Source organism: Leptosomus discolor, chromosome 3 (genome assembly GCF_034619465.1).
Source record: "Leptosomus discolor isolate bLepDis1 chromosome 3, bLepDis1.hap2, whole genome shotgun sequence".
NCBI classification, from domain to species: domain Eukaryota; kingdom Metazoa; phylum Chordata; class Aves; order Leptosomiformes; family Leptosomidae; genus Leptosomus; species Leptosomus discolor.
The window spans coordinates 66,100,840-66,113,318 of NC_141393.1; the positions used below are offsets into that span (position 1 = coordinate 66,100,840).

The following is a 12,479-nucleotide window of genomic DNA, read 5'->3' on the forward strand; positions in this document are numbered from 1 at the left end:
CCCCAAATAAGGACAGAGAACTGTAATCTAAACACAAATCTGAGCTTCGAATGCTTAGGCACTACTCCGCTCAAAAACGCTAAGTTTTTTTCCAGGAAAAGTAAGCTATGTGTAAATTTGAGTATGTCAGATTTTGCGATGACAGAGTCAAAAGCAAGAGCACACAACATATTCTTAGCCCATAGGTAAAAGTAACTAGATGAATTTTCATTAAGTAATCCCCCACTTACCAACAGATGCAGCTAACCTGAGAAATAATTGATACAATAGTCAATAAAGCACTAACCTGAGTAAGGTATTTGCATACTATAGCCCTGGATATGCTCTGAAGGCTGCTATAAGCTACCAGCTAATTTTAATGGGCAAACGGCAGAGTGAAGACGACATTAAACGAAAGATTTAGTGCTGAAGTTCACACTAAGTGAACTACAAAGGTTAAGTACTCAAACTACATTAGTTGCACATATATTACATATTTTTTGAGAAGCAAGCTGCATGGATTGCCCCCACAATTTTGAATCTTGGTTTTTGAGACACATGTAGATGAACTGGACTGCAGGTATAGCTTTGTCCCGAACATGCTGCAACATTTTCCCCTTCTTCAAATTGTCCAACTCTTGTAGAACAACCCAGGGAATTATTAATGCAAGTCTGCCAACACCTGGAAGAACAAAAATATAACCACAACCAAAAAACAAAGACATTTTGAAGAGCCATGCAAACCACTACAGGTAACTTAAAATTTTTTAATTCAAACATCCTGTTTTATGTAAGCTCATACTTATCTTTTTTTGCCAGTAGTTTTCATTTCCCATGCTCAAGAGTATCTAGCATTAAAAAAATGAACAACTGAAAAAGGCCAAGTTCCCTCTTTCTAATCTAACCTCAAACTGGCACTACACTGGTTACATGTAAAAATGAGAACATTGGGCAAAAGGACGACACAATTTTAATCAACAGAATCCTTTGGCAACAGTGTGCAGCAATATTATAAAATATATTTGAACAATTATCACCTTGTCACACACTCACCGTAAGATGTTAAAGCAAGGTGACAGCAGTTGAAATAACAGGCTAAACTACCTGAATGACCACAGCAGTCACTGTGCCAAAACAATCATCAAATAAAAGGAGCAATGGTTTGTGCTAATTGCCAGCCAGCATTCCTAAGCCAGGAACAGGAAGTATGGATATTGGACCATGGGTTTATTTGTATGTAAGCATGGTCTGAACTTTAAAGTTATTACACATGAAATACATAGTAAACCAGAAATTTAATGACTGTTCTGTTGGTCCACCCATGACAAATACTACTGTTTTCTTTCTCATTCACGTTATAAGAATACAACTTTGAAAAAAATACATTAATATCCATCTGCTTTGCAATAAATAGGTCAGGCATGAGCAACCTTCTGAACATAATTGGTCCGGTGCACGACCAGAAATTTGGAGCTGCAGTATCCTAAAAAAGGCATCCCAGTGTACACAAAGCAACACCATTCCTAATATGGGAAAGACAAATACAGCCTGACACACTCTTGAAAATTACTCAGGCCCTTATTATTTTCCAGGTGGCTGGAATAAGTGCATTCATTAGCTGAAAGCATCAAAGCACCCTAAGTATTCTGATAGATTCCAAATATGTCTATCAACAACTGACATGCACAATCCTAATCCTGCTAACATTAAACCACTAAAAGCTTCACAACATATTAAAGACAAGCATTAAAGCCAGGGCCTACAATGTGCATTCTTAAGAAGCTGCTCACACATCTCATGAATCCTGTGACATTTACCAAGGCAGAAATAAAGCACCGACTGACTGCTTATCAGATTTTAAATATTTTTAGATTTCTAGGAAAAAAAAAAAGCCAAATAGAGACTAGAAAACATCACTACCACTAGAAATTGATTAAATGCTTAAAAGTATGTTCTTACAATGGGTAAGACATTTACTACTTAGAACTCATACACATTCCTGGGAGTGTTGACCATGATTCTCTGTAGGCATGTAAGTATAAGCACACTAGGTTCTACTTTCATAGCTGAACTGTCCCTAAAAGGCAGCCTATTTGGGTTCGCAGAACCCGCCTCTGAAGCGTGAGCCTTCTGCCTCTACATAAAACGTGCTGCCTTTTTAAGGACCTCAGGTTTGTTTTTCTCCATATAGCCTGAAGTTCTTACAACGTCTGTTTTTTCTCAAAATGTGTTACTGACCACCATGTATTCACGTACCTGGTATATCCTCAGATTTCAGGGATCTGACAAACTCAAGGTGACTAATCATTATATTTGTGTCAATCACCACTAATATGTTCAGACCAGAAGTAAAACCCTCTGGGGGGAAGGAAAAAAAAAAAAAAAAAAAAAAAAAAAGAGTAAAAACCAAACAAAATCAGTTGTGTATTCTCTACTCAGACAATTAACCAACTGTAATAACTAGTTGCAAGTAGATACCAGAGAATATCAAACCATGACATACCAGCAGAAATATTTAAATCTGGCTCTGGAAGATCTATTTCCATACTTGTAAGTTCTCCATAAGTCTGTACAACAGACAGTGCCATGCTCTTCTGAACACGAGCAACATGCAAATCTTCAACTATCTGCATCTACAATGAAAAAAAAATTTGCACTTAGTTGAAAGTAACCACTTATGAATTGTTCCCAAAGAAGATACATTTGCATTAATGCTGTTGTGTTAAAACTGACTGAAAATGAAGCATAAAATATTTTAAGTTGGTAGAGCAAGTGTAAAGCCATGAGAATCTTCTGCACATCCTCCACTATAAGCAGTTCACAACATACATCCAAAATACGGCCTAGAAGAAAGATCTGTTTATGACCTTTCTACCTAGTACCAAAAAACTTTGTTACACTTTTTGCTAGATAGACTGCAAGTTTCCTGGCAGGTGTTTCTTTAAAAAAAAAAAAAGTCTCTTTTCCAACTTGAAAGTTAGACGATGGAAAATGAGACAGTTGGAGTAAGTAAGGAACTATGAAGACCCCCTACGCTGTAGACAATAACAGAAAGGCAAAGTTCCTGATTAGCAGTACTTAAGCAAGTTTGTTTAGTATTTGAAAAAACACACTCATATTTTTTGAAGTATAGATCATACGCCAGCAATGCCAAATACTAGAAAAGATCATGGAATTGTCCAGCTACACAACCTTGGTGCCATGAATTTTTAACACAACTTACAAGCGTTAAATTAAAACATTACTAACCTCTTGGTCTGTTTCTGGGTGATGACTGTCTTGGAGGAGTGGAAAGACTTCAAGGCTCTGTAGGAAGAGTTAAAAAAAACCCAAAACATACCAACGCAAAATGTCAAGGAAGACTGAGGAACAAGTGATCCCCATGTCAAAGAGTTTAGGAATACAGCTTTTCAGTGTTAAACAAGTACATCACTAACCTTTTGGCCAGACTTTATGTCCTCACCTTCTTGGTAGGAGCGAGATGTGCATGGGACCTCAAAATTCTAGAAACAAGTAGGAACACAAGTAGAACACGTATCAGGCTTTTAGAGTGCTTTTTAGAGAACACTGAATATTCCTAAGTGAATTGTATAGGTAACATAAAACTTATTTTTGATATCCATGATGAAGTATCTACAGTATCATTTCAAAACAGCTTAGAAGGATGGCTTTCTTTTAAAATAAATACAGTGGTTTACACCTTAAGCCTATTTTTCCAGTCTCTTGTTGGTTTGTGACTCTGTTATTCTTGCTCTGAGCTTCCCAGTACAAGACAGACATGAATTTAAAAAAGTGAATTGAGCAAAGGGTCACTAAGATGATTAAAGAACTGGGGCATGTCATACAAGAGGCTAAAAGAGCTGGGACTGTTTGGCTTGGAGAAGAGAAAGGGGAGTCTTATGAATGTTTATAAATATCTGATGGGAGGGTGTAAAGAAGATGGAACCAGACTCAGCAGTGCCAGCACAAGAGGCAATGGGCACAAACTGAAGCAAATTCCATCTGAACATTAAAAAACCCCCACCTTTTTTTACAGTGAGGGTGCTTGAACAGGCTGCCGAGTGGCTGTGGCAGCTCCATCCTCAGAGATGTTAAAAACCTGACTGGACAGAGTCCCGGGCAACCTGCTCCAGCTGACCCTGCTTGAGCAAGGGGGCTGGACTAGACTATCCCCAGACACGCCTTCCAACCTCAGTGACTCCATGATTCTGTATGTAATTACTATCCTTGCATACACAAAAAATGATCCTGCTACCATAACATAAACTGCAATCTCCAAAAACGCTAGGCATGTTAAATGAGAACGACAACAAAAAAGTAACCAGGGTCAAGATAAAGTTGAGGTGCAGAGTCAAACACAAGCTAGAACTCAGAAATGAGGCAACCACAGCCAAACATGAAGCTCTGCAGGAAACATACAAATTTAATCCTAGATCTCCAAGTTCTCCTGGCATCACTTTGCCAGCAACAAGCAACTGTTTGGCAGGAAAGTTTTCATTGGTTCAGTTTATTCATTCAAAAAATGATACAACCATGCCAGCCGAACAAAAATTTTGTTCTGTATTCTTCTGCTTTATTTAACCATTTAACAGATCAGAGAAACATTTTAACACTGTTTACATTGGGATCAGAAAAATCCATCTAGTCAGCTATGAAATCCCGTTTGAAATCTGTTAAGACAGTTTGCTTATATAAAAACTGCCTGCCATTCAGAAATTAGTCTGAAACATTTACCTCCATAATACAAAGAACTGGGTTTTCATTACCTGCTTAAAATATAATGCTGTGGCTTCAAAGCCCCTTTCTTCAGTCCCTGAATTACTAGTAGCTTTATCAGAATCAGCATCCCGTTTTTTCCTTTTACAAGAGTCCCATCGTTGTGGTGTTCCAACTGAATAGTGTGATGGTGTATGTTTATTCACATGCCGTTTTTTCTTAGAAAACTCCTTATATTCTTCTTCGTACTCTTCTTCCCAAGTCCTAGATAATGTATTTGGCTTCTTAACGAAAGGCCTGTCATGGTGCATAGTCCCTGTAGAGGTGTCAGACGGCTTTTCTCGAATTCTAACAACTTCACTCTGTTTTTTTGATGCATGTATCTTTTTACATGCTACAGGTGAATTATATGCAGATGACTTAAATTTTTCCAACATAGTTTGTTCCGCTTTTAACTTCAGTTTGCAGAGTTCAGCTTTCTCTGTCTTCTTCTTCAGTGCCTTGTCCCTCTGAATTGCAAAGCTATGCAAGAGTCTTTTTCCCTCTGTTCCATCAAAACAACTTTTGTTATAACTTTTCCCGCTAGCAGTCACTACATCATGAGTGCGTGTGCTTTTTCCATGTTTAATTTCTTTGGCTTTAAACTGGATAACTATTCTCTTTTGCTTTTCAGTTTGGATAAAAGAATTGTCTGTGGTTTTGCTTTTATGCGGAGATTTTCCTCGGCATCTTCCATCAGCGCCATGAGAAATATTAGAACTTTGGTCTCGCTTCTTCTCTTGTCCATCTTTCTCTATTTTGAATCTACAGAAACATTACAAAAAGAGTAATGTAGTTTAGCTCAGTTAATGTACAAGAACAACAACAAAAAAAGCCTGCACTTGATTTAGGCAGTTACAGCTAAGAATCTATGAGTACCAGTTTGGTATGTTCTTAAATATGAACTTGAAGCAACATCAGCCCTTTAAAATAGTTTGATACAGCATTTTTAGTATTTACTTTTTTCCTAGTTGTACAGCTATTTTAGCTTATAAAATTGAGGAAAAGGTTTTTTTGCATTCACTATCTATCAGTTTGAGAGATGCTCTACAAAATCTATTTTCACCTTACCACGCAGGTAAGTTTTAAAACCAGTTCAATGAGATATGAGGTGTATCGCCCTAAAATTTGAATGTGCAGCAGTTCAGCTTGGTTGCATAGCACCAAACACCACACAGCTTTCAAACAGTGCAGGATGCACAGACTGGAGAATTTAGAAAAGGATTGATGGGAATATAGTAACATTCTACAGAAATCATGAATTATATGAAAACTGAATAGGAAATATTCTTATAAAAGCAGAGAAAATACTCAATAAATTTATTATACACTAGGTTTAAAATATCCAAAGAAAGTTTCTACCTTACTTCATAACAGTGTTGTCAAAAATGCTGGGGAGGTAAAGGCCATTCAACGAACTCCTGTAGGAAAGGCAACTTAAATGCACTGACTGGCATCCAACTTCTGACTTAGCGGACCCCTAACTGGTTCTTAAAAGCTGGAAGGGTGTACACAACAGGAAAAATCATTTTGTACTTGTCTTGTTTCACGTATTCCTTCCTATGCAAGCCCTTCTGGCTACTGTCAGGGATGGGGTACTGGACCAGACAGAGTTTTGGAATGAACATAGTTACTGTTTTATGGTTACAGCGTACTGAACTAACAAACAGTGCTTAACAGCATGTATACTTGCAGCTAAATATCCTACAACTTACAACTCCAGTCTAATAGAGAACCTGCAACAGATTTTGCCATGATTAAGAAACAATCCAAAGCTTTTCCATCCCAGGATTCAGAAGAACATTATCACTTTACACAAATTAGTTTTCAAACATGGTTCACATTTGCTACACTCAAGGTTAAAGATTGCTTTCTTTGCCTTGGAATCAAGTACTTCAACTATCAGGAGAAATCAATGACTTCAGGACTACAGGAATCTATTAAATGTACTAAGTTCCCTGTAGAACTATCTTCCAGACTTCACTGGAGCCTTTTTTTGCCAACAAAACGTGTAATACGCAATACTGACCAACAAGGTAGTGCTCAAGACAAAAAAAAATGATCTTTTTATGACAGCAGCGTTGGAAGCATAGAATTCCTACCTTATTTGAAGTGTAGTAGCATACATTAGTTCAAAAAAAATTCTGAATCCTGCCTTCTCAACCATTTCAAACTGCCCAGCTTAGAGAGAACCCACTCATTAATGCAATGTCACCACTTAATCAGTTGAAATACCATATTTTATTTGGTGAACAAGTCAAAATTCTTAAATTCAGTATTAAAAAAAAGTCTGTGATTGTTTTCTTTTTTAGGTAGTTCCATTTAATGACAGAGCAAGAATTTACCTCTGAAATTCTGGCTCTCCTTTCATAGTATGGTTATAAGACCTTGTGTCTTCAGAGTTCTGAAAGAAGGAAAAAATACAAGGGATTATAGAGGAAATTGCAGTTAAAAAAAACCTTCATAAGAGGGAACATGCTATTATTTCATACTAGATTCACTATGATTTTGCACAAGTTAACTTTGAAAAAGGCAGTAACATACCTTGCTATAATTTAGTATTCAGATTTTGTTATATTTAAGAACAACACAAGGGGAAAAAGTGAATGTGGCACACAGTCCTGACTTACAAATAGACAAAAGACTGAACGCATTTATGATTCATGTGTTTCATATACTTTACAAGTATATCAGTATCCAAAATATACATTTTTGTGTACTGATAAAAATTCTTCAGGAAAATAAAGTTACCTGAAGACTGCTTCCAGCTACCCCCTAAGGAAGGCCAAAGAGAGGATATGGGAGATTTTTGTGCAGGAGTGATGCGTTATTAATTCTCATCAGATTTACTAATTAGGTGGAACAGTGTGAAACTGCATGTAGGCCTGGCTAAAAGTAAAGACAATACCCAAACAAATAACTTGAACAGTCCTGTCTTAGAAAGTACTTGTATCACTGCTTGGCATACCTATATTACAAGCTGTATCGCATTCACGTTGTGGAGTAACTGGAAGGCAACTTTGATTAGGTCAGAACAGAAAGCAGTTTATTATTACAGCTATGGGAGAGAACAGAGAGCAGCAAAATCACAGACTCTGCTGATAAACTCTGCCCAACAAGGCAGTTAATTTTTATATATCTTTGGGTTATATGACTCGGTTTTCCAAAAACTACAGCAGGGTGTAGGAAGTTACAAAGAGAACAGTAACATACGGATTACTTCCAATAAGGAAGCTCCAGGCAGTACATCCTTTTACAAATAATTCACTCCTTCAATAATTGGGTCATGCTGACTCAGTGAGGCCATTAGGTCACTGCTGCAGAGATTTTCCTAACCAAAGAGGCCTGCAAAGGCCTACAAGGCCTTAGCTATTTTAATTCTACATTAGAAAGCACTCCATTAAAAAAATAAAAGGGTTGCAGAAGCCAGACCTAACGAATTAAGGAAATCTTGAGAACTTCTGCCTGTGAATGGTCCTGGAGTTGTAACAGCAGCAAAACCAATGAAAAGGTAACTTAAGAGGCTGTAAAAGGCTGCGGCCACTGAGAATCATATCAATGGGACTTGATGCAGGAAGACTTGTTTAACTCACATGATTATATTCAAATAGGAATCAAAGTGTTTTACTGGGTTATTAACAACTCAATTAACTGGCAATCAGTGAACGACACATTCAGGATCAATACCAGCAATACAACAGAAAAACTATAATAATAGGCAATTAAAACATGATACCAGATCAGGCGACTTGGTACCAGAAAGTTTTAATCTCACACACTGTGGCGGTGCAGACCCTCAACCTCAGGCCACATTGCGATATCAGCAACAGGCATTGTTGCTATTCTTGTTTAATTACAAAATACAGCAAGCTGGGACAATCTGGCCCTTTTTGATCTTGCCTAATGAGACAGAGGGTTGGAGCAATCCCATACCCTCCTGTCCTGGGTACCAGTACAGTGAGTTGGGATGATCAGGCTCTCCCTAACCGCACCTGAAACAACTCCTGCCTGGATCACAGCCCACTCTTGCCTGACAAGAGTAATGGCCACAATGAAAAATGTACTGACCAAAGTCAATCATCTTGTGCCCCTATAAATACCGATCCTAAGCGAGGCCCTTTGAGCTCTCAGGGACTGCAGCGGGCTGTGACTTCGCGTCTCCCCCTGAGCTGGGACACCTCTCAGGGCAGACTCTCATTGACTGCCGATAGATGCCGATGAAACAGAAAGAGTCCAAGACCGTTCGCCTGCAAAGGCCGACGAAGGGAAAGACTGTCCACTTGTAAAAGCCGATGAAGGGAAAAGTGAGTAGTTCACTATCATGAGATTTTATAAAATCCTAGAGATCATTGGGTAGCAAAAATTGGCTATAATCTGCAGAAAAGGAAACATCTTAGTCATAGGTTAACCTCTATTATTTCTCTGTGTGTGTGATTTGATGAGAGAACTTTGTGGAATCCTTAACTAAGTCACTGCATTGATTATAACCAATGAGCAATTGTTGACTGATTAAGTATTGCTAGAAAATCATACAGCCTGATCTTAGGATTTACTGGAACAGTGTTACTGAATTTTAAATGGCTGCTACTTTAAAGTTACATAGCACCCATAATGCCATGTTAAACTGATACCACTGAAATCCCTGTACCAAATTCTTAGACATAAACCGTTGACCAAGTCTGGGACTAAGGTTGGATCTAGCTGCACCTCAACTCCTCTCTGAGACAAAGTTTAGAAAGCAAGGAAGGTCCACTCTGAGCCTCATGACTCAACAGGAAGGCCTACCTGACCCCTTTCATTCACAATCTCTGTATAAAATCATTCTAGCTCAACTCCCAAGTTGATTTTTCCATTGTGTATTTCTCCCGTGGAGTAAGTAGTAGAGTGAACCTTGCATCGAACTTTGTTAAGTCACGCTTTTACAAATTCATATTAAAAATCAATTTTGCTAATTATCTTTCATGATGATTCTTTAAGCAACCTAAAACACTCCTCCACAACACACACCTACATGATACACTTTGGCACACATACTCATGCTGTTGAAGACATGGGTGCACCAGCCATGTGTGCAGCCGTACCACTTCCTACAATCTGCTGTTGCACACACCAGTGAGAAAGGCCTCCTAGGAGGTCACATATGCATAACCAAGGTGTGGGACTCTATGGGATACTCCCCCTGAACTGTCACTCCACCACCTGGAGTGCAGGCTACTGACAGTGTCTAGCAGTGAAGGTGCTACATCAGGGTAGGTGGAGGTTACAATGCTGGTGGGACAGCTTCTAGCAGTATCAAGACCAGTTTGACTGCTGCTCAGTTAGTGCTTTCTCTCTTCAAGGCCTATCCCCCTAGAACCATGAGTTTTCACGATGTTGTCAGTATTTCTTTTAAACCTAGCTCCTACTTTTCTCAAAAGTCTCTTGATAATTCCATTATTTTCTCTTAATTTAGTCATCTTAAACAAACTTTCTTACTGTCACTTTCCCCTTACCATTATCAGTTTGGGGTAAATACCCTCTTGGAGCAGACTGTTTTAGGTGTTCTGTTTACAATCCCATGGCTATCATATCACCTGGTGTTATCCAGGCCATGTTACCAAGAGGCAGCTGTGCCAACTCCTCCAGACACCTCTGTGTAAACTTGTTCTAATTTATACTCTGACAAACGTCCTTTCACTCATACTTACAGAATTAGATACCAAACCGATAAAAGCCAACAGGAATAAAGTATTTTGTAATCTGTGGTCATGCTTACACCACACACAAAAAAAACCCTACACAATCACACCTAAATATGACTCTACTTAAATGGCTTACTCTTACCTATAAGAGCTGAAGATACCTCTTATTCAGACTGCGACCACACTGAAGAGACACCTGTTACTATTCAGAGGTTTCCCTATCTTTTTGCTATTACTAGTTGGGGTTCTCACTGTTCCTTGTGCTGGTCAGTGTCTGCATATGGTAATATCTAATGCTGTCTCAAACAGACTGAAGTCATACAACAGTTAGAACGCTGCATTCTTCAAACTGGTATAGGCATTAGGAATGGCAATACAGCTACAGCACAAGGTTTTAAGCCAAGTTTTTACCCTTTATATTACAAAAGTAAAAAAAACCCAAAAAACCAAAAAAACTCAAAACCACACAAACACACACCTTAGGATAAGTTAATGTTAAAAAACAAACTGAATAATAATAAAGAATTCAGGAGAAAAAAGTTATAAATATTTGGCTTTGAATAACATTTTCTACATGAACAAAAGGCTTCTAAAATGTATAGTTCCATTTATAAGGCCATAATATCACATTCATTTATAAACACTTCCAAACATTTTTTTAAACATTTATGATAAGATAGTTAAAATATCTCTTATTTCATATATACCTTACAAAATCCAAGAGAAAAAAAAAAAATCTAGCAAACTTAAGTGTGGATTGATTCATTGGATAGATATTACACTACTGACAAGAAGTAACTTCCCAGAAGGGATACAAACAATAGAAAAGAATGAGAAGTTACATATAAACATGACCAGAAAGACTCTCACCCTTGTAGCACCTGCATTTTACAAGTGATTCAGTGAAAGCTTATTCACTAGATACAAATATGTACAAAGTATACTAAGAATTTTGGTCTTATTTAAAAGGAAATATTTGAGAGTTGCTTGCTAAAATGCTGCCAAGTACAATTTGTGATTAATCACAAAATTAAGACACATGATCACATGTTCAGGAAAATAGCAGCGGTTTTGGCAACACTCAACTTTCAACAACCAGGAAGATATACTAAAATAAGAAGTCTCTTATTTTCTGATACCCACACTACTCATAGCCTCTGGAGAAAAAGATAAGTTAGTTATCTGGCTAGAACTTGCAGTTATATGACCAATTCAACCCCCCTACCGTTCTTAATGACTGCACCTTTAAATTTGATTCATCTTTCTATCATAAGACCGATAAACAATTCGTGTTCTTCTCTTTAACGTAGGGATTTGAATTAAAATAATAGTAATAATACAGCTGTTCCTACTTTGTCATCCCGGCCATCCAAAGAGTCTTCCTTTCCAGTTAATTTCTTCAGTTTCTTTTTAGACATCTTCAAATCCTAAGAAAAACAGTGTTGCTATTATTATTTACTTCAAGTTTTTATTTCCAGCTGGTATAAAGAAATAAATTTTAACTGCATAGAGAAAAAAATACTCTAATACTCTTCTTTCGTTTTCTCACTACAGAGCCACAGATTTCACCAGGGTTGATTATTCACATCTCACTACTAAGAGAACTTCACAGAAAAAAAAGATGGCAATTACTTTACCATCTGCTCCAGAGACACATATTTTGTATCAGCAAACACACCAGACTAATAGAGCAAACATGCTCTAACATTTAGTCATGGAACCTTTAAGTTTAAAAGCAGTTCCAACTATGTAACTCTCGCCTTAGGGCCCTTTACCCTTCCCCTGGTGTGGAAGTAATGTCGTGACATCTCGCAACAGCTACACTGCCCTCTAGTTCCGCGGGCCTGCCGCCAACAGGAAGAGCGTTAAGAGAGAGGTAAGAAAGCTTCACCAGAAGCTCCGAAAGCTCTAGAGGTCAGTTTCCAGCGTACAGGTCGATAGGTAAATCACAGAAGGAGCTCAGCCATAAAGCAGGGAAGACTAAGCAAACACACGGCTCTAAGACAGCCGTCAACACGGGCGGGCTGAAGCGGCTGAAGAGGGAGCGGCTGCTCCACCAGGACC

General features: G+C 38.1%; 1 protein-coding gene across 2 annotated transcripts in view; it reads right to left on the bottom strand.

The window, feature by feature from the left end:
* The window catches only part of SWT1 (SWT1 RNA endoribonuclease homolog), a 40,994-nt gene that overhangs the window by 28,202 nt on the left and 313 nt on the right, over positions 1 to 12,479 (bottom strand). For both annotated transcript variants that reach the window (XM_086462322.1, XM_086462321.1), the window contains exons 2-9: positions 11,768 to 11,842; positions 7,080 to 7,138; positions 4,746 to 5,499; positions 3,417 to 3,482; positions 3,229 to 3,285; positions 2,483 to 2,612; positions 2,236 to 2,337; positions 473 to 661 (exon numbers count right to left, since the gene is read on the bottom strand). In XM_086462322.1, coding sequence (XP_086318448.1) covers positions 473 to 661; positions 2,236 to 2,337; positions 2,483 to 2,612; positions 3,229 to 3,285; positions 3,417 to 3,482; positions 4,746 to 5,499; positions 7,080 to 7,138; positions 11,768 to 11,833 — 1,423 coding nt within the window. In that variant the 5' untranslated portion in view covers positions 11,834 to 11,842. The remainder of the gene's footprint in view (positions 1 to 472; positions 662 to 2,235; positions 2,338 to 2,482; positions 2,613 to 3,228; positions 3,286 to 3,416; positions 3,483 to 4,745; positions 5,500 to 7,079; positions 7,139 to 11,767; positions 11,843 to 12,479) is intronic.